The 26,173-nt window shown below is 41.5% G+C and overlaps 1 protein-coding gene across 2 annotated transcripts in view; it reads left to right on the top strand.

The window, feature by feature from the left end:
- si:ch1073-358c10.1 (mitochondrial peptide methionine sulfoxide reductase) overlaps positions 1-24,732 on the top strand; it is a 61,141-nt gene extending 36,409 nt beyond the window's left edge. For both annotated transcript variants that reach the window (XM_012864592.3, XM_036150789.1), the window contains exons 5-6: positions 4,332-4,438; positions 24,107-24,732. In XM_012864592.3, the coding sequence (XP_012720046.2) occupies positions 4,332-4,438; positions 24,107-24,280 (281 nt within the window). In that variant the 3' untranslated portion in view covers positions 24,281-24,732. The remainder of the gene's footprint in view (positions 1-4,331; positions 4,439-24,106) is intronic.
- The last annotated feature ends 1,441 nt before the right edge of the window (positions 24,733-26,173 follow it).

Below are 26,173 nucleotides of genomic sequence, written 5' to 3'. Positions count from 1 at the left end.
CTGGGTAATTCTCCGCCCTGCCAAATGTCATGCCTGATTTTAAGGCTCAGCGTAAATCGCACGGAGGTCTGTGTAAATGCTGCTGTTTTATTAAATTGCTCAAAAGTTCATTTTTTGATGTTATGCAGATGTATATGCTCTGTCATCCAGGACATCACAAACAGGACAAACAGGAGGGCTTTAGTAGAAAGAAACGGACTTCTTCTCTTCTTTTTTGAAGACCTTTTGCCTGTCATCTAAAAACTAATGGGGCAATTAGGACACGCGAGTCACTGTCGCCATCCCCTATTCAGCTCACTGTTCGGGTCGCTGTTGCTTGTTCCTAACGATGCAGCGTGAGTTGTTTTGGTCACATGCCCCAAGCTGTGAAATGCTGACTGGTCTCTTGGGAGAAGAGCCAGGGCTGCAGAGTAAAGTCCAGCACTGCTACCTCTGTGCTTCTGACTTAGTTAAATGAGGAGGGCCGAAACCACAGAACCACAGAACCACAGACCAAATTAGCACATAATGTAAATATATGGGTTGTTACAGTGTGTGGTCTGGGATTGGTTTAGATTGCTATGTTATATTATTTAATAGGTTTGAAAAACCTTTAACACTTTGCATAACGAATAAAACGTAAAAGAAAAAATACATCATCCAACTATAGGGCAGAATAACAAATTAGTTTCAATGTTAACCAACACCTCCCTGTCTGCCACTCACTGAAGAATGATAACTGGTTTATTCCAGGGATGTAACACTTCTTTCTTTCTTTCTTTCTTTCTTTCTTTCTTTCTTTCTTTCTTTCTTTCTTTCTTTCTTTCTTTCTTTCTTTCTTTCTTTCTTTCTTTCTTTCTTTCTTTCTTTCTTTCTTTCTTTCTTTCTTTCTGCAATTTACAACATTTTATTATTTATTCTTGAATGTATAATTAATTCACAATGTACAATATATAGAATGTTTACAGTTCAGTTGTATTATCTTTTTATACATATATTTTTTTTTATCTTTTTTGGGATATTTTAGTTGTAATTTTGCAAATTTTATTTATATATAAAAACACAGCTCTTTTGTTTCTGCACTTTTCCTGAGCCATTGCATTGAAATCTCATCCAGTCATGTGTTCGGTGATGAAAACCTGGAGGACAATATTGACAAGTCTAAGTCTAATAGTTGCATCCAGGTTATTTGTGGCCCCGGCATATGGTAACAAAGGAAACGGACTCCCAACCTGCCAAGCACCAAACAGAAGATGGGAGCTCAGTTACTATTTACTGAAAATAGTAGAGCATTCAGCATCTGAAAAGCCAATGATCTCCCGCAGGAGTCGTTTCTCTGACAAACCAGCGTTGAAACTCAAAGTTTTTGGATGAGCGTGTATACCGCTTGGATGACAGCACAGGTGCGTGTTTGATGTACAACCCAGAAGCCATTTGCCAACATGTTCTCACATCAACTTTATAAGGTGATTAGCAATTACTGTTGAGTTTACAGCTGCACTTTCTCCCCAAATTAGAGCCAGAAAATTACCTAACGCGAGAAGGAGCATTAGCAAAATCTTGAAATTGACACAAGGATGCACAAATGCAGAAACAGCTGTATATAAGCTCTGTATTAACCGGCTATCAGTGGCCAGTCGACTCTGAATTTGCCTCCGAAGCTACAGCTGTAAAGAACTGAGCTGATGGCGCTGTCAGTAGGCTGGAAGGAATATCCATTACTGCTTGAAAGAAGCACAGAGCCTCCACTGGCTGCAGCTCATAACAACCGGTCAGAGATGGAGAAACAGGAATATTTCCAGCTATAGATCAGCACCACTGCCGTCTCTTCAGACAAAAAGCAAACGCTGGAGCCAGGAGAGAAAGATGCACATCGATGCCTTGCTTGATGCGAGAGCTGATCAGGATTGTAGCTTCTTAAAACCTTAGAAGTGATGGAAGCTGTTTAGCCCTCTAATCAAGGTGCTTTAGGCCTGGCCTCCTTCCAAACCCACTGATGTAAAGCTGATGAAAATGTTGAGAGCGTCTTGCAGAGAATAAAGTATTTGCTCCTATACAGATTTAACGTGTTTTTACTCTTTGACACACTTGAAGGTTTGAACAAACACAGTTAAATATCAGTCAAATATAACCCAATCAAATAAACACTGCTGTCTTCAAAACGAGGATAAAAAAAAGGAAACGGAAGCGGTCAAAACCAACTTGTCCTATGTGAGAAGCACCAACATCAACCCATTCAGGCTCTGATCAAAAGAAATTCAACAACAGATGATGAAACAAAGTTAATTACCTCGAGGTAATATGTTCCACTTTGCTATGAAAAGGTATTTGGAAAGTTTCTTATCTATCTATCTATCTATCTATCTATCTATCTATCTATCTATCTATCTATCTATCTCTAGAGAAATATAGATATAGATATACTCAGGTTATCAGATAACCTGTATATATACAAAATGCAGTTTTTAAAAGACAACCAAGCTGACCCTTTGTGAAAATGTATATAAAACAAATGCATTGACATCTGTCAGCTAGAAAGGGTCACAGATCTATCTGGGGGTACAGTGAACCACAGTGGGAGCCATTATCCACACATGAAGAAAGCATAAAATAGTGGTGAACCTTCCCAGGAGTGGCCGGTCTGTCAAATTTATTGCTAAAGCGTACTCACCCAGGAGGCCACAAAAGAACCCAGAATAACATCTAAACCACTGCAGGCCTCACTTGCCTCAGTAAAGGGCAAAGTTTGTGATTCAACAACGAGAAAGCGAGACTGGGGCCATCTCACATTTACCAAAAAGCATCTTCGTGATCCCCCAAGACCTTATGAAAAACATCCTGTTGCCTGACGAGATAAAAGTAAAAGTTTTGGAAGGTGTACATCTTGAATAAAAATGACAACCTCGAGCCTTAAGTCAAACATGGTGGCGGTGGTGTGATGGTCTGGGGCTGCTTTGCTGTTTCAGGACCTCAACAACTTGCTCTGAGTGATGGAGCCGTTCTGAGCCCTCCCCTGAATGGGTGAAAACACTAAAATGGACGTTTTGTTGTGGCCTCCTCAAAGATGGGAAAGAAATCCAACCAAGTTGCTGTAGTGTGACCTTAAATAGCTTGTTTATTATTTAAAACCCTGCAATGTGAATCAAAATAAGAAGAGTAGACCACTGCCCATTGTTGCAAACACCTGGTGGGCTATGTTGCACCAAGGGTGGAACAGCAAGTTACCCTATTTTTTGGACTATAAGTCACACTTTCTTTCATAGTTTGGCTGATCCTGTGACTTATAGTCATGTTATTAAATGGTAATTCATACTAACCAACATGAAGCAAGGAGGAAACATTACAATCTATAGCTGCAAGAAGGTGCTCTAGGCTTGTGGAAACTATATCCGGCTCCTATGCCCCTTAAAAATTTATTTAAACGTTAACTCATAGACAACAATGACTGTTTGTTGTTCTCACTGTCTGCGTATCATTCACGCAGCGGAGCGTCACGTTAAGCCCAGACCACAACTGATTCGCATCATTGGGCTATCTGTGAAGCTAATAACGGCTAGCGCTAGCTTACGTTCTCCGGGCTGTTTATAACTCCTCTGGTGCATGTTCAAGCGATTTACTGACCTTTCTATGTTGCTCTCAAACATGTTGTACTGTTAGCTTAGAACGTAGCACCGTTACTTTCACGGTCTAATTTTGACAACTTACAGTGTAACGGGTCGTTAAGCTGAAATGTGCTGGCGGGAACCCAGCCGGTAACTTGCTAGCCGGAGTTGGTGGCTTGTTAAGCTAATTTGCCCCATTGAACCGCCCAGGTATGTCCCATGTTATTCAGCCTTTTGTGGATGGTAATTAAATAAATTGCCTTACCAGATTAAATGTCAGTTTTCAGTCTTGGATTTTGTGAAAATAATTTCCAAATAAATGTGACTTATAGTCCGGTGCCACTTATAGTCCAAAAGAATACGGTACTAGGCTTGGGGAGCCATTGTGTTTTTCACACAGTGCCAATTAGGTTTGGCTTGTTTTATCTGCTTAATAGGATGTTTTTGTTTCTCGTCTGTTCTTTCATTTCTTTAGATCAGGGCCTTATGTGTTGCTTTAAAAAAATTGTCCTGCCTCATGTCAGAAAGGTTATGCTGAAGTGATTTTGTTTAGTATACAGGTCAGGCATAAATCAGGCATGGGCGTGGCTTGTAAAATGCAATGCAGCCATTTATCTGTAAGGGGGTAAATACCTTTTCACAGCCCTGCATTTTACCTTTGCACCTTCATGCGTCTGGCCACTTCTAACAGGAAGACCAACTCTGTATGTAAGGATGCAGTGTGATGACACATTTGTGTTTTTTATGCAGGTATGAAGCAGCACAATGACAACGGTACTCAGTATCGTTCTGCCATCTATACATCCAGCCCTGCTCAACAGGAGGCTGCACTGAAGAGCAAAGAGGCCTTCCAGAAGGTGACCACACACACACACACACACACACACACACACACACACACACACACACACACACACACACACACCACCCAACATGGGTGTTTGGGCACCATGTAGATCCTGCTCAAGCTGGAGGAGTACAAGATGGCTCACAATGGCCTTCATGTATGGGGTTACTCACTAGTGTAGGGACTAAATAAGAACCATGTCAATACAACCAGTTGGGCATCATATGCAGTTCTTAACTGGATCTCCAGTGGATATTATGAGCTTTACAAGGAATTAACATAATCTCATCTGGAACCCATTTTTAGCCCGTTTTCTACAAGTTTTATTGGATCAGGAGTCAAATTACAGAGAGTAAGCTGGCCCAAACATGAATCAGAACCAAAATGAATAAAGATGGAGTGTCATATAAAATATTAAGGAAACAAAACACCAACGAGTAAAGCTTTACATGACATTTGAGCACTTTGTGCAAATTGATAGCCTAACTTAAGTATAATACTCAACTCAGTACGTGATGGTTAAGTACAAGCTGTTCAAAGCTTTTTTTTTTTTTTTTTACAGATACATTGGGTCAAAATGGCCGTGCATTGGTAATAAATGGGCGTTTGAATTGGTGAAGTGGTAAAGGAAAGAAAAACTTTGCAGACTTGGAGCAAACATCTGAATAATGACTTTTATTCCTCGTGATTTCCTCAGCTTTGTGGCCGAACGTAAAACACGTCAACATTTTTTGTTTCAGCTTAATGGTTTCATTCAGTTGATGTCTACTTCAGTCATGAACTGATTTTTTTGATTTTATGTTTTGTTTTTTGCTTTTAGTTTTGCCCTTTTCATTTTTAGACCATACTTATCTCCATCTCTTTAAGCTGAAAGAGGGAAGGATGGTCAATAGGTCGTCCTAACTGATTTCCTTTCAGCAGCACACGCGTCCCCCTCTTGTTCTTTCCGTCCATCTGTCCATCCATCCATCCATTCGTCTATCCATCCATCATTTAAGATTGATCCCTGCATCTTTTGGGCTCATTCACCTCCTCTGTGCTCTAAATGGCTTTCGTGCGCTGGCTGACGCGGGGGGGGGGTCGGGCAGAGGGGAACAAATTATCATCTTCCTGGTTACGTTGGGTGCTCTGGGTCAGCAGTCAAGGACCAGAGGGCTGTTACGTTGCCGTGGCAACAACCTCCCAACCTTGGCCTTGACTCGGGGGTCAGGGGTCAGGGGAGCTTTGGCAGCTGGGACCAGAGGGATGAGGAGGAGGGGAAGCAAAGCAGAAAAAAGCTAAAGAGGGAAGAAGCCATGTCAGGGGGCCATCACTGCTGACAGGCTGTCAACTGAAAAACACCCACACCCACAGGAGGACACGCTTTCTTTGTTTATCAGCTATGCCCCCTTAGTGTTTTAGAGGAAAACCAGTCAGCATCAGGAGACTGAGCACTGGCATCACAACTCAACCTAAACCAAAGATTATCGCGAAACCTGAAGAGAGATATTTATCTCTTTCTGTTGATCTGATGTCTCACAGTGACTTCCTGAAACACATATGCACACATTAAAGGTGATGGACATATTATATTTTTCTTTTTTATTATTGGTTTGAGTTACAACACAAATTAGTGTATTGCATTTTATGTGTTGAACTTTACCAATTAAAGGTATACTATGCAACCGGGGTTGATTTTCCAGCGAGGCTCCCCCCAGAGGGCGAAAGTAAAAGTGCACTGTCGTAAAGATGCTCAGCTGTTCTGGTTTCTCCGTCAAGCCAGGCGCGGTTGTTTTGAGCTTAGCAGACAGGCGAACGCAACGAAAAGTCGAAAAAACGGCAGTACAAACAATGACTAACAGTGAAAGTATGAACATCAGGGTTTCCCGCAGCGCTATCTTGGCGAGGCGGCCGCATTGCCAAACTCACGCTACCGCCTCGCCGTCATTCAAAAAAAAAAAAATAAATAAATACATAAAAATAATAATAATAAAAACTCAATATGCTTGCATGTTTATTTGACGTTAACACACGGTTCTTTGTTGTTGCTTTCGCGTGTGCATATAGTGAATGGCAGGGCAAAAACACATGGAGTTCTCGCCGTAAAGCAAGACCGACTCTCGTGATGCACGAGACTTCTGAGCCTGTGAGCGCGGGCCGAGGGCTCTTGCAATTGCAAGTACGGGATTTCCCCCACAGACCACCAGGGCGGACGAGAAAACCTTTGTTCGACCTGAAATGACTCATTTAATCATCCAAAACGGTATGGGACACATTAATTAACTGAAAAATGTTGCATAGTATGCCTTTAAATCTACCTAAAACGCTGTGTGCAAAAGGTCTGTAACAAAACAACCAGCAGGTGGCGGTACTGAGTTCACTTGAACAAGGCAGAATGAGATTTTAGCAATATTTATAAGAATATTAATTGTTTTTTTGTCATAAATGAAGGTTTAACAAATTAAAAACTGTTGTATGATTGTTAATCAGCGAGGAATATTCCAGTCTAGGTTTGTCTAGTCCAGGAGGGGGGAACATGCGGCTCTTCTCCCTCTCCTGTGCGGCTCGCAGCGACTTGCCTGATCTGTCAAGGTTCTTATTTTAACTGCAGTTTGTCTGGAATTTATTTAGAAAACTATTTACCTTGAAAAACACATTTACTTTCTGCCTGCGTTCCGCTTCTTTATGCAGCGACAATGCTTTACCCACATCTACCAGTTCAGCCATCTTTATTGCAGTTGGTTCAGCCGATCCACCAGGCTGAGCACCGTTAAATCACAAGGTTCAATCCCCTCATAACACAAGTCATTCCTCTTATGGAGGCTACAAGCCAAACATAAAAAAACATGGTGGAGCACAAAGGCTGCCAGGAGTCCCGCTAACCCTACCTCAGTGGTTCCCAACCTGTCAGCGGACACAATGAGGAGCCATGTCTGCTCAGGAGCTGTGATGTTATCAACATTTTATTCCAGTGTTTTACTTTTTATAACCCCAGACATTCAACCAGAGGATGAAAACAACTAAATATTTTGTCGCGTTCTACTTTCACTACCAGTGTGGGTGGCAAGTATTCACATTGACTGTCAGGAGCAGGGGGCCCACGGCTCGGCTTGAAGTCTATAAAAGGGGCCACGGTCCTGCGTGTTACTGAAAAAGACAATCTGATATGAAAATGTTAAAAACTGATTAGGTTTTTGTTATTAGGCATTTAAATCCAGCCTTTCATCCAGGTTTTCATGCCTAATTCTGTGGTGATCCTAATCCCAAATAAATGTTTTTGTGGTTTTGCTATTGTACTTTTGCACAACTTTGTTCTAATACTTTTATCATTTGTTGGTGTAAAATAATTTGTTTTGGTGAAAAAATGTATAGTTTATCATAAATGTAGTGTGGATATAAGGAAAACACTTTTAAAATAATTGTGGCCAGCTTCTCCGTCCCTGCTGGACAAAAAGCATCGTCGAGGCATGACACTACCGCCACCATGTTTGTCAGGGCGATGTCCAGAGTGCGTTGAGTGCCAAAAAGTTTCCTTTTGGTCTCATCCAACCAGAGCGCCTTCTTCCATCTGTTTGCTGTGTCCCCTACATGGCCGGCAACAAACTGAAAACAGGACTTCTGATGGATTACCCTGTGGCACCAGCACCCCCTCATGACCCCACAAGGGGCAGACGTGTTAGAAAATGGATGAATGGATGATGGCTTTCCTTCAGCTGTGGATTAAAGATTCGTGGAATGCACCCTGTAGTTGACCTGTTAACAGATTATCCCACCTGAGCCATGGGTCTGTGCAACTCCTCCAAAGTTATAACAGGCAACGTCTCTGATGAATGCACTGAATCCATGATTAGATGATGGATTAAACAGAGCTCTGGGAGATCTTTAAATCTGGGGGGTATTGTTTTTTTTTTTCACCTAACCCTGCTTTAAACTTCTCCACAATTTTCTTTCTGAACTAAATACATTTTATCTTGAATTCAATTAAATTTTATTTATATAGCGCCAATTCATGAAAGATGTAATCTCGAGGCACTTTACAAAGTTAAATTCAATCATATTATACAGATTGGTCAAAAATGTCCTATATAAGGGAACCAGTTGATTGCTTCAAAGTCCCGACAAGCAGCATTCACTCCTGGGGAAGCGTAGAGCTACAGGGAGAGTCGTCTGCATTGTCCATGGCTTTGCAGCAATCCCTCATACTGAGCAAGCATGAAGCGACAGTGGGAAGAAAAACCACCCATTAGGGGGAAGGAAAAACCTCCAGCAGAACCAGAACCGGGCTCAGTATGAACGGTCATCTGCCTCGACCAACTGGGGCGTAGAGAAGACAGAGCAGAGACACAACAAGACAGACAAACAAGCACAGAAGCACACATAGATCCAGTAGTCTGTTCTATATTAGATGGTAGTAGCGGGTGATCTGTGATCCCTGGATGATGTCACAGTTAACAGAACGTCAGACCAGGTGTACCTACTATGAAGATAAAAGAGAGAGAACAAAAAGTTATAAACAGAAAGTAAGCAGTAATATTTAGTATTACTTTGTTTAACATGGAAAGACCCATTTTGATTTAAAATCTCAAACACAGTGTGCGTACTATTGCCTAACAAACTGCTGAGGCCTTCACAGAACAGCTGGGTTCTATTTTAGGTGACGTCTGAAGGTGGTTGGTTGCACAGGATTTTATTTAGGGGCATCAAATCAAACCGGAATTTATCCACAAACACACAGTTCAGTTTCAGTGGCTAACCCGAGGTACAGCGTCACCTTGTTCCTGCCTAAGTATAGAAATAACATTGATGAGAAGGCAAACATCTGGAGAGAAAAAACATACAGGTCAGATTGCTAAATTACAGCAGAAAAATAGCCTTGTTATTTTTGTTTTATTGATTTAAGGGAAAGTTTGTAGCAAAAAAAAAAAATGTACAAAACACACTTTTCTAAGCATTCGGCCCCATGTTTCCTTCTCCCCACCGTCGCTGCTGACACAACCAATCCATCAGCCACTTTAGTGTCACCTCACTTCCATCAGGGGGCCACTGGGGGTCCCTTCTTCCTAAAGCAGCTGACACACTCTGAACTAAGATGGCAGCATCCTTCCCCGCAAATGGTTGCCTTGAGCAAATCTGGATGATGGTCCGCAGTTGCAGTCTTGTCTGCTCACGGTGCACCAAGAGACTCTCTGGGAGAAGATCGGCAGAGATGAACCTACGTTCACTGAAGTGACAGGAGGGAGGGAGCGGTGGGGATCCAAGATGACCAGGGATGAGACGGGCATCGCAAAAAAATACAGATTCCATCCCACTGAGTCTCACACACACACACACACCCAGAGAAACATACATCTGGCACATACAGGCGCAGCACAATGAATAATTAACCCATATGAGGAGTCTCCTCTGCAGGGCTTTCAGTTCCTTAACTTCAGCGTTGAGGGGGAGGCTTGGCGGGGTAAGAGAGTGAGGCAGAAAAGCTTGTTTAAGCGCAAGAGCGAAGAGGGAAGGAGGGAGGGAGGGGAGGAAGGGGGGCGAGGGGGGGGAGAAGGGGGTTCTCTGTAATGAAATTTGAAATTTGCAGAACATCAAAGGCTTCTGTAGCCCAGCCGCTGTGGCAGCAGAGCAAAGAGGAGGAGTGCTTCTCTTTCTCCGTCTCTCCCATCTCTCTTCTTCCCCTTCTTCCCCTCTCTGCATCCCTCCCTCTCTGCTGAAAGTGTCTCCCCAGAGCTGGGTGAGGGGTGTGGGGTTTAGCAGAGGGTGAGAGAGAAGGGATGGGAAGAGTTGATTAGGAGACTGGGGGGTGGGGGGGGGGGTGGCTTAGAGATGGGTTAGGGGTTTGGAGAGACGCACATGTGTGTGTGTGTGTGTGTGTGTGTGTGTGTGTGTGTGTGTGTGTGTGTGTATGAACAATAGGGTTTATCAAGCCAGCTTTGAATATCGTCTGCGTGTCAGTGCGTGCACGGGGCTGTGTGTCGGGCCTTGGAGGAGTGAGTGTGCCCTCCGATAAAGCGTCCCAACTTAATGAGCTTGAAAGCGGGATGAAGAGGGGAGGGGTGTTGAAGTTCTGATGATGGGTGGAGCGAAAGAAAAAAAAAAGGCATTTGAGGCTAAAAGTGATGAGCAGAAGCCTGGGTTTGGGTAAAACAGGGCACCGCATCAGCAGGTTTTTGGAACTGAGCTTCTACTCACACATAAAAATGTGTTTATTTTTGTAAAATGTTCAAAAGAGAGACTTTGACGCTCCAAATGTTCCCAGCCTTTCCCCTCCCCCCCCCTCTGGTTTTGCACTGTACCAAAAGTTATTGCCGCTTGCCAAACTGATTAGTTTTACTGAGACGTCTAGCTTAAACCATATTAATGCGACGAGCAACGCTTCGTCTGGGAGACGTTTTTTTGTTCCCGATAAATAACGGCTGTTTTTGCAAAAAGCCAACCCGATGCCGCTGATTCGTCTGCCGATGCGTTTCAACGCGAAAGCAGGACAGATCTTCCGAGATTTCGGTCTTCTGAGAAAGCGTCGCTTCACATCTGCCTTAAAAAAAACAACAACAAAAAAACAACAACAACAATAAAACAAGTTTGAGCGCGCATCTCCTGGCTCCACAGCGCTGAAGCGCCTGCATCCCTCTCTGCTCCCAGGATGTAGGAGTGTTGGCTTCCTCGCTCACAAAATGTAGGAGGGCTTGGCGAAGATTAGAGCCCGACTAAAATGGATGCCTGACCCGCGTTGCAGGAGGGGAAGACGGATGAAGAGAGCAGGGCAGGAAATAAAAAATCTCTGCATCCTTTGGGCGCATTTCAGGAACCCTTCTCATCATCTGTTCATCTTTCACATTTTTTTTTCCCCCAGCTGCAAAATCCATTTTATTTACATGCTTCACTCTTTAAAATCTCCCTTTTTTTTTCGCCTCTTTCCCTTCGTCCTGCTCTCTCTGCCTCTCTGAGGTCATTGAGGGCAACCCCAGGGCTGCCGCGTCCTCGTCGGCTCGCACCGTGTCAGGCTTTTTTTTTTCATGTATTTCCAGGCGGATCCAGTCTGTCTGTTATCCGCGCCGCTTCACCGTAGAGCCGCTTTCATGTGTGCAGTGCGTGCTCAAGTGTATTTACATTTTTTAAGATGCTGAAGGGCTTTTTGTGAACTCCAGAGTTCAGGTGTGCAGCTACAGTCGACGCTACGCCGGATTTAGATCAGAGCAGGAGGGGATCCAGAGCAGGAGGGGGATGCGAATCCCTTCATCTGTTGTCTTCTTAACTCTTAGATTCATTAAAAACAAACTTATCTAGGTGTTTTCGACCTAAATATTTGCATCTTATGTTAAATTCTTTTTTACAATAGGCGCTACAGATAGTAGGTATTTTAAGCTAAATCTCCCTATTTCAGAACCTCGTGAGAGTCCACCAGCTTACAGAGTGGGATCAGCTATGAAAAAATCAGTTATTACTCTAATTAATTATTAGAATTAGAACAGATTTCATCAAATACATGTTCCTTATGTTTTGTTTTTTTATTTTTTACACTTTTTTGCATGTAAAAGAATCGTTTTTGATTCAAAGCGTGTCATCACTGCCGGACGCAGAGCTGAACAGCTTAACTACAGGTTAAGCACTAAAAAAAATAGAGAGTTTGCAAAGATTTTAAGGGCTTGAATAACACTTGTGCAGCATATTGCATTATTATATTTTTCTGTGCGGAGCAAACGTTACATATTTACACATAAAGCCTGCTGGCGATACTTTCTACCTCTGCTTCTTAAATGCAAACCAAATTCCTGATATGCTCATGGATATGATGAGAACTGCTCTGATTTCACTTCGCCTACTGCCGGCCCTGAAATTGGGTTTTTGCATCGCAACATTTAGCAGAAATTCTCTAAACTCTTTGAACTTTTTCTCAGTTTGTAACAATACAAACACAAGCTACAATTTCTCTCCCTTATTTATGAGGTTGTAAAATACTCTTTTTTTGCTGCAATTACAGCATGTGGGGTACTGAGACTTTGGGTTTTATCTAAACTCTTAATTAGATTTAGGTCCACACTTTTATCTAAACCATTTCATTGTAGCTCCGGCTGTATGTTTAGGGTTGTTGTCCTGCTGGAAGGTGAACCCAGGCCCTGCTCTTCCAACGTGTTTCCCTCCAGTACTGACCTGGATTTAGCTCTCCTCGTCGTCTCATCCACTCCGACCAACTTCTCTGTCCCCGCTGCAGAAAAGCAACCCCTCAGCATGATGCTGCCACCACCGGTTTTTCACGCTGACCATGACGAGTTCACGGTGTTAGTTTACTGCTCCACACAGGCCAAAAATTTAAATTTCAGTCTCATTACAGTGGCTTTTTTTTTTTTGTTGTTGCATGTTTTGCATTTCATTAGGGACTGAAAAGATTTAGGCCACTTTTTACATTTTCAATCGCAAAAAAAAAAAAAATGCAATCCATGTAGTTAGCTTAAAGTTTGCAGCTTGTACGGGAGAAAAATTTTAATTGTGCAAGAGGCATTGATATATCTGCAAGGTATTATTATCACCGTTATGAGCGAATACTGAAGTTAAAACTAAGAAAATAATCCCGGTCTCAGCGCTGATTTCACAAATCACCAAATTGAGGTCATATCCATCTTCAAATGTCTTCACTGTGAGTCATCGGGTGTCACAAACTCTACATCAGCGCACTTCTCCTCCCCACTGCGCTGCTGCCGAGGGCCCTCACAAGGAAGGAGACACAGAGACAAGACTGTGGGGGTAAAGAGACGAGGGGAGAGTACATGTTCTTCCTCCTCCTCCTCCTCCACCTCTGCCCCTCTCTCGGGGTGTCACGTCCTATTTGTGTCCCGGGGTCGCCTCTGTGGCAACGGCGACGTCGCTGGGGGCTCTCTCGCTTGGCTGGCAAGCGAGGAGGACATTGGTAGCACGGAGCGGTGATCTGAGCTCGCATTGGAGGAAGAGAGAGAGAGCAGGAGAATCAAAATCCATCAGGAGATGTAGAGAGTCAAAGAGGAGGAGGAGGAGGAGAAGAGAGATGCACCCATTCAGCCATGTCTTTGACATGGGAGTGTTTCCGACAGGCGTGAAGAAAGGAAGGGCTGACTGGGCTGAGTGAGCTCGGCTCTGGTCACACACACTCAAGCATGTTTTTCTCACTTAGGGGGACTTATAGATTTTTTAACTCCGAATTTATCATCAAATTTAAAGCTCCTCGGTCAGCCTTATCCGGAAACGTCCTGCTCAACCTTAGCCGAAGCAGGGACGAGCCTCACATCCCAATATTTGGGATTTCTAGATATGAATACACACGCTGATGTGTTCCTGACATGCCACCTCAGTCAGTGATGCACAAAAACTGAACAAGTGCGCCAGCTTCAGCCCAAACGTCCTGATTAACGCGTTAAACCCGGAGACGTCTAGTTTACCTCTTCTTCTCTCCACGTTTGACGTTTTTATCCTCCATATTATTCAATCCATTCCTCTGCTGCTGCAGTGAGAGAGAGAGATGGAGAGAGAGAGAGAGAGCGAGAAGCCACATAAGGTTATACACAGTGGCATGACGCCATGCATTCTGATTTATAGATCTAAAATGGCTGCCGTGTTGTGACTGCTGTAGAGGCTTGGATGGCGAGCGAGGGAGTGGTGCGGGGGTGTCAGGGTGGAGGTGTGTGCGTTTGGCTCGGAATAGCAAACCTTCCCTCGGCCATCCCGCTCGCTCGGAACGCCCCGGAGGGTTCTCCGGCACGGTGGTCTGTTGGTGATATCTGATTAATTAGGCCGCGGCGTGCAACCGTGGGCTTGGGCCGGTTGGCTTACCACAACGTTGCCGCACGAAAGCAGGAAAATAGGCTCTTTCCGGCCAGCGAGTGAAGCGAATGCGTCTACTGTGTTTATTGACGGCTGCGCTGGGCTGGGCCGCTCCTGCAGGGAGAGCCGAGCCCTCGCACTGAAGCGGCAGCCGCTGAGGAGCTAGAGGTCAGCTGCTGCCTCAGCCTCTCCGTGGGGCACAGAGCTCTGATTTACTGACTCCTCTGCATCGGCTGCAGCTCGCCAGCCGTCGGCTGGTGCCACTCTGCCTCCGTGTGGACAAACGTGCACACTGCAAAAACGGAGCTAAAAATAAGTCAAATTGTCTTGAAATTTGTGCATTTAAGATAAGATAAGATAAGATGGTCTTTATTGATCTCACAATGGAGAAATTCACTCGTCACATCGGCTCATACAAGAAAGTGCAGAGTAGGGAAGGTGCATTCAGTTATATACAGTGAATCTTCATATATACAATGGATCAAAAAGAATACCAAAAAATACAAAAAAGGAAATAGAAATGGGCATATGATGTCTTATTTACATTCTTAGTGGTCTATATATATATATATATATATATATATATATATATATATATATATATATATATATATATATATATATATATATATATATATGTTTATAAAGTATATAAACATATCTATATACTTAAATATATACATATATCTATAGGCCTACATACATACGTACCTATTTATCCTTGATTTAAGTAGGTAAATAAGATTATCTGCCAATAGAATTCGTATTTTGACCCCTAAACTAAGATAATTACATACACTGCACCTGAAATAAGATGATACACTGCAAAAAAGGAACTAAAACTAAGTCTAATCTTCTTCAAATGTGTGTATTTGTCCTTGATTTCAGCAGGTAAACAAGATGATCTGCCAATGGAATGAGTATTTTGACCCCTAAAATAAGATCATTAGATATATTGCACTTGAAATAAGATGATGGAGATTAGTTGCTCCTATTTTAAGTGCAAACATCTTATTCCATTGGCAGATTATCTTATTTACCAGCTCAAACCAAGGACAAATTCACTAATTTCTAGAAAGCATGACTTACTTTTAGTTCCCTTTTTGCAGTGTAGAGATGAGTTGTTCCTATTTTAAGTGCAAACATCTCATTCCCTTGGCAAACCGTCTTATTTACCTGCTCAAATCAAGGACAAATACACTAATTTCAAGAATATTTGACGTATTTTTAGTTTTCTTTTTGCAGTGCACGTCTGCTCTCTGACACGACGGGTACCTCAGCCATTAACCGTAAAGGTTCCCGTCACACAATAAACACAGGTAGTGATGATGATGCAAATGGACTTCTTTTATGTAGCACCTTCCGACAAAGCCTAGTGTTGGGCAAAAGCGCTTTACTAGATAAAACAAATAAATGCAGAGCACAAAAGAACAGCGCTAGTTAAAATGCAACCACAATAAAAAAAGATAAAAGAATGGAAAAGTACTAAAAGTTAAAGAGCAAAAGCTTTTAAATAAATGGGGGTGGTCTTGCTCATTGGACCATTTCTTGCACTCAGAGTGAGGCACCTCCAGCAGATATTTGTCGGCAGACCGTAAAGTTCTGCTGGGGTTGGTGGATTTTCAAACGTTCAGAAACGTAGGGCAGTGCAAGGCCATTCAACACTTTAAAAACCAACAGCTTGAACTTTATCCTAAACTGAACCGGGAGCCAGTGCAGAGAGGATATGACGGGGAAATGCTCATTTTTATATCAGTAAGTGAGCGGCAGAGTTTGGTGCAAGCTGTAAGCAAGAGATGGAAGACCTTTAACTGGCAACGGGTCGCCGGCGACCCATCAGAACGCATTTTTGTCTTCAAAGTTATGTAGTTCCTACCGTATACGTCTATTTAAAAATCTCTTGTTTCAGGCTGCTCGTCTCGGCCCTCCTCCTTTCATTGACATCTTATTCGACCAACCACGTTGATCCACGGTCTCTCCAGAGCCAATGTTATCCACCATAGGTCAGAAAGTTTTGCAGAGGACCTAGACATACCTACAGGAAAACAGGTCTAGAATAGTCATTTCGTATTATAATGCATTCAAATCTCGAACCTGTCACACGAAGGACCAGTCTCGTTTGGCTCCCTTATTTTCCAGCTAGAATCTCTTTGCTTCAGCTTGCAGCTGCATGTCGAAGACAGAAACAAGAAAACGAGCAAAAAAAAATGACAACTTGTGTGTATTCCTACCTCAGCAGCTAAAAACTGGTTACCAGAACACCGTACTGGACTTAAAACTTAAAACTTAAAGTGTGAACTTTACAGCGACACCAAGCTTTTGCCTCTACTCCAAAGGGTTCAAGAGCAGCATCTGGTTTAATTTGCGTATAAATATTTTAGCTGTTTTTTGGAATTTTCAAGTCTAGAGCTCACAAAGGCATGAATGGCCTTCTGCAGATCTCCACGGCTAAGGAGAGGCAGAAATCAGTAAAGCTGTGAGGTTCATGACCGGTGAGGCACCGACGCCTCTGGAGTCAGATGTACAAATACATTATATTTCAATTTCTAATTTAATTTAAATATTTAGTTTGTTTTAAAAGCTTTTAATTGTCCTTTAATCCAGCGTCCCTCACACTGGGGTGAGGGACCCCCAACCACGGGTTGGGGGTCCGTGAAACCATGTTACCAGGCCTGAGGAGGCGCTGCTGAGGATGTGTTCGGGTTGAGCTAAATAACACAATGGACAAATGTTTAACTCTATCCACTTCATTAAGTACGTAAAAGCCAAATCACTAAAATTAGGAAGTATGACAACAGTTACATCGAGTTTGGCTTTATCAAGAATGAGGATCTAATCTCCACTAAATCTCTAATATTTGGTGGAGAAAAACATACATAATTCCTAAAGTATTTAATAGTACAAAAGGCTGTTTAAAAAATACTGTAAGCATGAGGAATCTAAAGGGGTCCTTGGAAAAATATTACCGCTGCTACGAGGTCCGTGACCACGAAAAGCCTGCATTGAATATTGTTCAGCAATACAGTAGCAAGAAAAACTAAATAATATTTAATATAAGGTCAAATTAGATTTTTTTTTTACTTTTAATGATACATTTTTTGTCTCTCTTTCATGATTAAATTTAAAAGTTGTTTTATTATATCTCAGCTTTATTTGTACCTGACGTCTGTGCACCTATCTCCTTCACTTGGTTAGCCTTTATTTTGAAAAGTCTGGGTGCTTCAATGGAGATAATCGGCAGTGAGGAGAGACGCCCTGGACTGGTCACATCCTGACCGGATGTTTTCAGTCTAGGTTAAAGTAAAACAGGAAAATAAAAGGCCCTGCCTCACCTGCCTCAACCTACTACCTGTCACTGGAATAAATTAAAGGTCTTAAAAAGTGCATTTATTTCTGTGATTACAATCAAAAAAGGACATCATATTTAGAGTTATTACACATAGAGTGATTTATTTCTGCTTATTTGATGATTAGAACTATTAAAAAAAATGTTTCTCAGAAATGTTTTATATTCAATACTGAAATATTATGCTCTATACAATGAAATGGAATGCTGCTGGTGTACAGTGGCCCAGCAGTCATTGCCTCTGTAACGAGGCTGAGCGGTAAAAGGTCATTGCTAAAGACGCTGGTTGTTCACAGATTGCTGTGTCTGAGTTTGGAGTTTGGACCTTGAGTTCTGTAGTCCTGTTGATTTAAGAACAGCGACCTTTCCAATTCAATTCACAACACACGTCATCTCAAGGCACTTTCCAAAGTCAGATTCCATCAGATCCTCCAGGTTGGTCAGAAAGTTTCCTCTCTAAGAAAACCCAGCAGGTTGCATCAAGTCTCTCCAAGCAGCATTCACTCCTCCTGAAAGAGCGTAGAGCCACAGTGGACAGTCGTCTAAATTGTTAATGGCTTTGCAGCAATCCCTCATACTGAGCATGCATGAAGCGACAGTGGAGAGGAAAACTCCCCTTTAACGGGAAGGAAAACCTCCAGCAGAACCAGAACCAGGCTCAGTGTGAACGCTCATCTGCCTCCACCCACTGGGGCTTAGAGAAGACAGAGCAGAGACACAGAAAGCACAGAAGCTCACATTGACCCAGGAGTACTTTCTATGTTAGATGGTAATAGTGGATGATCTGCCTCCCCTGATGATGTCACAGCTAACAGAACGCCAGACCAGGCGTACCTTCTATGAAGAGAAAAATGACAGAGAACAAAAAGGTAAAAGATGAAATAAATATCAAGCAATGCAAATTGGAGAGCAGTAGGAGAACTCAGCAGAGTGAGAGAAATTCACAGTCGGTGATGATTTAAGGAGTCAATAAGAGCAGTCGTCTAGGACCTGTTAGAGCATGTCATGCTTCCTGTTGCTTACAAGCTTTATGGAGATACTAGATTAGATTTCCTGCAGGACTTGTGCCAAAACTGCCAAGAGGACCAGTAGCTGCTATAATGACCATGATATCTCAGGTACCACCTATGTACCACCTAAACCTCACCACCAGAGCCAACAATGCAGACGAGCTGAAGGCCGATAATACAGCGACCTGGGCTTCCTGACCCCCTCAGTAGAACCACTAGATCATCTCCATGCCGCACTGCACTGATGCAGTCGTTCATGCAAAAGTACAAGGACACAGACTGCTGTTGCTGTAAGCCAGAATCACCAAAATAAGCAGAAATAAATGTTTGAAATATATCACTGTTTGTGTAACGGGTCCACATAATAAATGAGTGAAGGTTAGGGTGATAATTTCATTGGGAGAAAACAAGAAAACAAGGTCATTGTTGGAATTCAGAGTTATATTTTCCAGTATCTGTATTAAGCTGATGAAACTGAGGCCTATTTTTTTTCTCAGAGCAGTCCAGAAATGTTTCCTTTTCATCTGCTGGGATTTCTTGAGCACTTTGGTTCTGATGGATATCTCGCTGAAAGGTCTCAGACTGCCCACGGCACACTTTTCAACAAGCTGTCTGACCTTTTCCTCCATAATCTGATCTTAATCCTCTTCAAATGAAAATTTCATCTTTCTCTTAGTTGAATTGTGCCAGGGTAGTGAGACTTTGGTGAATCTTTAAACGCCCGCACTCCTTTCATCAGGTCCTTCAAATCAAAACATTCCAGTTTTTGAGCTCTTTTTTATTTTTTATTATCTGTAATCTCAAAACTCTTACAGGTACAAAATGTGCGGGAATGTACAATATTTTCATTATCTGTTGCTGGTATGTTTGTTGCAATTTACACAAGTCATAAGTTTACATACATTCACCATTAATGACTTATTTAAATCAGTCTATTTCCTGCCTAGATTTAACTTTTATCATTATTAAAAACAACAATTGAGTGCATTTTAATTTGCTTTGTATGTTTTCTACTCTTAACAGGGTCAATGGTATACATACAGACTCCATTGTAAACATTAACAGTCCCTTACAAAAGTATTCAGCCCCCACTCTTGGCTTTTTACCTGATGTTCTTATTCATTGTAACTTGTAATTTAATTTTTAAGACCTTATCTTATGTGATCTGCATAAAATAGTCTAATGTGGAGCTGTGAAATAAGTAAATGTATGCTAAAGAATAAATAAATAAAAACAGAAAATGGGCATGTGCATATCTATCCACTACCTGCACCATTAGACCCCCAAAAAAGTTCTGGTACCGCCAATTTTATCTTCAAAAGTGACTTAATCAGTGAAATGTTTTTCTATCCAAGGGTCACATGACCTGTCAGTATAAACACACCCTTTCAGAAAGGCCCCAGAGGCATCAGACCATGAAGACCGTTGGCGTTGTTGTTAGAAACCAATCAGGGTGATTTTATATTAAGAAAAAAAGCTGAATTTTGATGTTCCCCCTGAGCACCGTCAGATCCAGATCATCAGTCTGCCTGCGGTTTGAGACCGGGACAGAGGTTCACCTTCCAGACGGACACTGACCTGAGGTGCGCTGCTAAAGCCACACTTGGTGGTTTAAGGGAATAAAGCTAAATGTGTTGGAATGGCCTAGTCAAAGTACAGACCTCAATACAGTTGAGAGTCTGTGGTTAGAGTTGAAGAGGGGCACAAATCCCAGCGACAAGCTGCGGCGAGCTCAGAGAGACAGGAGGTGGATCTTTAAAGTACTGTTTTTTTGGAGGGACGGGTGGACCATAGCACACGCTGAAGTTTTCTATTGTTTTGTCCTAATTGTGTGTCTTGCTTAACGATGTAATTGTTCTGTAGGCATGCCCTGTAAATTAAAATAAATGGTGGAAACTCCATTTTAATTCCAGGTTGTGAGGAAAGATGTAAAATGCCAAAGTCCCTTAGCAAGACGGACCTTCTGCCAAATGCTCTTTGTGTCCATCGACCTTCTGCCGTCCTCTTAGCTTCATAGTGGAGCGCTCTTCTTCTGGACAGGTAGAGTCCATACATCTGCTGTAAGATTGAGGCCGAGGCCATCCTAGAAGCCTAATGTTAGCCAGATTTATCTATTCCCAAAGCAATTTGGATGTGTGTTTAGGTTTACTGTCCTTCTGGAATAACCTACCGTACGTCCAGGTTTTAACCATCTGTTTATTTGAGGTTAAATATTTGCAGAATTGTAATACAGCTATAGGATTAATTCCGGCCAATCATCAGCTCAATTCTCAGCCTGAAACGAGTGATCAAAACATCGTTCCTGTAAGCCAGGCTAATAACGTCGCTAACGACTCCTTGTTACAGAGGAGTGGACCAGTTTCGGTTCAGTCTGCTGGCTTAATGACTTTAACGACCGCCCATTACTAAGGGTGGACCTGTTTCTGCTGAATTTTCATGTTACAAGGCCTTTGTTGGGCAGTAGTATAAAGTTTGATACTCCACATTACTTCAGACTTTTTGAATTGAGAAAGCTTCCTGGATAGGAAGCAAAACGTCTTCAAACCACGGAAAACAAGTCCACTTGTTTTGTTTTTTACTTTTTTTGGAATTTGCAGGAAGTGTTTTTTCTCCTCTCAGCTTCATCACCGTGGACAATAACTCCGGTGTTCCAGTGGGTTGCGGCTCATGCACAGAAGATGGTTTCTGGTTTCCTCCTTTTGATCTGAGGGTGACAGCTTGGTGGAGGAGTTCCAGCAGCAAAATGATCACAAACACACTTCAGAACTAGTTTGGGATGGAAAATGAAGGCTTAAATTAAGCCTCTGGAGTTGATTAAAAGCCGGGGCTGCACCAGAAAACCGACCAATTTAAAGAACGCTTTCTCATTACTGTGATGCTGGTCAAATATCCAGGCAGAATTATCCCAGGAGCTGGTTGATGGCAGCAAAATGTATGTAGTTTCTCTGCAATTTGCTGAGGCATTTAACCAATTAGACAGGGAGAATTTGAGCCTGTATTGATTAGGAAAAAAATCCAATAAATTCAAACTTGTGCGCTTAATTCTTGTTTATTGTAAAATCAATCCACTTTGAAAGAAAAAAAAGTGTAATAAAACCTTGAAAAGCCTGAAATGAATGACTTTTCATGAATGAATGATTCATTCTGGCAACGATAGGTGGACGCAAATTCCTCCGAGGCTCTCCACTTATCTTGCAAAATACAAAACTTGATATTTTTGTGATTTGCTAAATGCTCAAAAGCTACAATTGATAATTTCCATATTCAGTTACTTACATACGTCAGGATTTAGTACTTGAACATTCACCCGTTTTGATTCTAGTAGGATTGTGATATTGTCTATTAAGTTATTTACGCCACGGGAATATAGAGTTAAAGGTTTAGGAAGTGCAACATTTGTTTAAATCATAAGAAATGACCGATGTGTCAACAGCCTTTTAATTCCTAATTAATTCAGAGAGCCTTTAGTAAATCTAAGAAAATAATGTCAGTTTAATTTACATTCATTGAGGTTTTCAAATATCCTCAGAATTTACACTAAATTATTTTATAAAAGTCATTATTTTGGCAAAACACAAACTGCGGCATTATTTCCTGTCATGAATTCCAGCTGCTAGAGAAGGACCAGGAGAAATGTGGATTTCTTTTGCATTGCTGTGCCGTTCCCAGCTCATACAAGCGCTTTATGTGAAACCACATTTCTGTGACTCTGCAGCGTTAAACCTATAAATCTGCTAAATCCGTCCAGGTCTTTTCTCAAGCCTTCACAGAAACAAAATATTTAGACCTTAAAAAAAGTCCTGCAGAGGACGTGGGCCGATGAGAACAACGGGAGCCCGTACTGAACGCGCTCAGCCTCGTTTCCGTGATGCCCGCTGAACTCGATGTGCTCCCCCCCCCCGCACAGCAAAACAAACCTCCAGAGGACTGCAAGTCGTTCTGAGGTGCAGAGAGCTACTCGCTGCCCACAGCCAGTGTCAGCGCACCCCCGACGTGTTTCGTCAGCTCCAGCAGCAGTGATCTATAGAGGACCGAGCGCCTGAATTATTATATATGGAGAAGAAGCCGCTCAGCGCAGCAGGTACTGCTTTGATAAATCTGTTAGAGTTGCTCAGTGTGTGGAGGAAAGCGTGGTTTTAGATCGTTTGAAGGTTTTCTCTCATCATGTTTAGAGAAGGGTGAGTGTGAAAATGTCTTCGGGAGTTCTCAAAGCGGGCGGATCCTCTTTGATGCTTTGTCCTACACAGAGAGCCGCAGAAGGCGCGCTGCACTATAAGAAGAAGCTGATTTTTCTTTCTAGTGTCACTCTGTTGCTTCGCAGTCGGTCTGTGGAGCGTTAACTCTTCTTCGCTGTATCGTCAGGAGGGTTGTGAGCCAAAATACAACCATAACACAGCATGTAAAAGTACTTCTGTATCTATTTTATTTAATTATTTCATAATCCTCATGGGGGGCGGCGATACGTTCTTTACGTTTTATCACGATATATGGTGATATTATTGTGATGATGTCAAACGTGATGTAAGGCGGTGACTGCATGTCAAGTTAATTATAGCCCTGTAAACACAAATGCTGTGCTTAAAATATATATATTTAATAAACATAACATATTGAAAACAAGTTCAAAATAGGCTTCATCCGGACACTAGCTACATAAAGTACAGTGATTTTGTCACCAAACCCCACACAGTAACTGTAATAAATTAGATTTTTAAATTTATTTATTATTTATTGCTGCTCTCAAGGAACCAAAAGTACAAAAACATTTGAAAAATTACATTACTGACAATGCTGGCGGTTTTGGAGGTTTTCAGACACCACTAATTGGAATTTATCGTTGTCATGATAAAGCCAAATTCTTAGTATGATAAGAACTTTTTTACGATAACTATAAAACGATACGATACATGCTCAGCCGTGGTCCTTGTGATAATCAGAGTGGATCATTTAGAAGTATGAAATTATTAAATAAATACCAGAATTAATAAATATGAGTTAAACACATAATAAAATCCAATTTTAACTGATTTTTATTAATTGACATTGTAAAGAAATGTTTGGTGTTTTTTTCACATGTTAATAGTTTATAGTAGTCTAATAGTTTATCACATATATAAATGTTTATGTAACAAATTATGTTTTCATTTGACGGTGGGACTTATTTTGTTATGTCATAACAGGAAATTTGAAATAATTCAAATAAATACTAAAATAACTCAAACACATAATGAAATTAGATATTTTTTAAACTATTTACTTGTGTAATGACTAAATTCAATGCATGATTTTAAGTATTGTGGATTAAAACTGAATTGCTCTATTTGTTCATCCTTCTCAGTGTTTCCCAATTTGTTTAATTTGTTGGCTTATGGCGCTTTTAGCTCTCGGTGATTAGCAATCAGAGGATGCATTTAACAGCGGTGTTGGAGAAAAGAGTGAAGAACAAGTGAACGTTTGAATGGAAACCACTGGGAAGCGCTTCAGCACCAATGATTTTATTTTGACTCCTGCTGCTGCTTGGATTTACTTTTAAACATTTGTGTTTCCTCTTCAGGAACTGGAGAAGAAAGGCTATGGCCCGATCACCACTGAGATCCTGGAGGGCCAGCAGTTTTTCTACGCCGAGGATTACCACCAGCAGTACCTGAAGAAGGTGCCCAAAGGCTACTGTGGCCTTAAAGGCACCGGGGTCTCTTGTCCCCTCGGCGGCAGCAAGGAGGAGCTGTGAGGGCCGTCTGCACACAAAATCAGGCAGAACGTTAAAACACTCATGATCAGAAGTAGGAAATTGTTGATTTGCATCAGCAAAAAAGCAATGAAGTGAAACAGCATCCCTAGAAATAAAAAGTAATAATAATACAAATAAAATATAGGAAATATGCATGATAAATATCATGATAATTTTGTCATTTGTGTAAAAATGACAACCTAAGACTGAACAATTGACAGAAAAAATAAAACAATGGAACAAAGTAAATGAAAATAAATACTTAAAGTAGAAAAAGTGGAGTTTTGTAGAGGAGGAAGTGGAGTTAGTGGCAGAATTAGATTAAATGTCTGTAGCAACAGAAAATAAAGACGTGAACTCAACAGAGGGTAAATCAACGAAATACAGGTAAAGCTCACCAATATCAATGCTTATTTACTCTTTATTAATGCTTGCATTTACTAACTGGAAAACTATTCAATGAACTTAAAAATAAATACTTCATTCCAGTTAGGAGTGGGTGATATGAAAAAAAAAATCTCAAATCACAGATTTGTCAAAAAAAATCTTTTACATCAAATTAAAAATCACCATTGTCCCCACAATTTACCGACTTAAAACCTGCTTAGAAATAAAAACATAGTGGAGAATTTAAGCTAAAGAACATCAATGAACAGTTTGATGTAAGTTTTTATAATTTTGCCAACATGGGGGAAACACAGCTGACCTTTAGGGGACATGCAGCAGATCTCAAGCGTGAGCGCTCTGGGGAAAAAAAGGCCAATTTTTTACAATTTTTCCACCTTTAATCTGAAATTTATCCAACACAACAAAACCGAAAACAAAAGAAATCTATTTGGGGACAAATGTATATAAAATACAAATTGTAAAACATGGTCTTTCAGACTGTGACGGTATCGCTGGTCCACATCCTTCTTTAGATGACTACACGTAGAACAAAGGCGGACATTTCTACAGCTACGTCCGTGTTGCTGTTGGCCACCAGTTTCCATCTTGTCTTTTCATCAACTTTAGTCCCATCTTTGAAAGTATCCCATCTAAAATACATTTAGATGGGATCCTTTGAAACATCTCTGCATACTACGACTTTAGCTAAAGGATTCAAATGAACTAATGTCAAGAAAATCCGAGCAGGACAGCTGAACTTTGTTTCTGCTTAGTCAGATTCCCTATAATTGATGACCAGTGGGAATCTAATTAGACTAAAATGCTAGAATTCAATCAAAAAGTGGTTCAACCAAGTACTTCTGTAATACAAGCGTGGTAAATGTAATACTTTTCTGTTATCTATTCTTCCACCTAACAGATTTGCTTGTTTTTCGGCTGAATTGTGCAGGATATATGTTACATCAAAGGTGGAAAAGGTTTCGGTCTGATCTGTCGTGGTCTGATTTTTTTATTTTTTTTTATCTTTGTTTACATCGTAAAGACTGACATTTTAACAGAGGTGTGAACGCTTATGAGATTGGTTGTATTTCAGGGTGCTTTTGCACCAGGGGACTTGGTTTGATTAAGTGGGGAATCCCAAAAAAAAACAACCTCACACCTTTTTATTTTGCTCGGTTCACTTTCACATCGTAGATCTGAAAACATCTGAAAACCATGCAGCGACGGCGGCGCTTCGTTTTGGGCGCTGTTGCAACAAAGCTGCCCAGTATGAGCAGCTGGCCTTCAGCCTTTAGGCTCTGGACGTGACACGAAGCACGGAAGAGGACAGGGAAGAGACTATGACACGGAGAGAGGCATTTAAAGGGTTTAGACATTTTTAAATCAACATACATGTTCATAGATGTCTTCTCTAGGTTTGATTTTATCTCTGATCCTCTAGTGTTTTCCTCTGCTCAAAAGTGTGCTTTGGTTTTATAAATCCAACACGATGACGGCTCTCCGGTA

The sequence above is a fragment of the Fundulus heteroclitus genome, chromosome 19, assembly GCF_011125445.2.
Source record: "Fundulus heteroclitus isolate FHET01 chromosome 19, MU-UCD_Fhet_4.1, whole genome shotgun sequence".
Classification (NCBI taxonomy): domain Eukaryota; kingdom Metazoa; phylum Chordata; class Actinopteri; order Cyprinodontiformes; family Fundulidae; genus Fundulus; species Fundulus heteroclitus.
The sequence above is the reverse complement of the archived record's forward strand: the minus strand, read 5'-3'. Positions and strand labels throughout refer to the sequence as shown.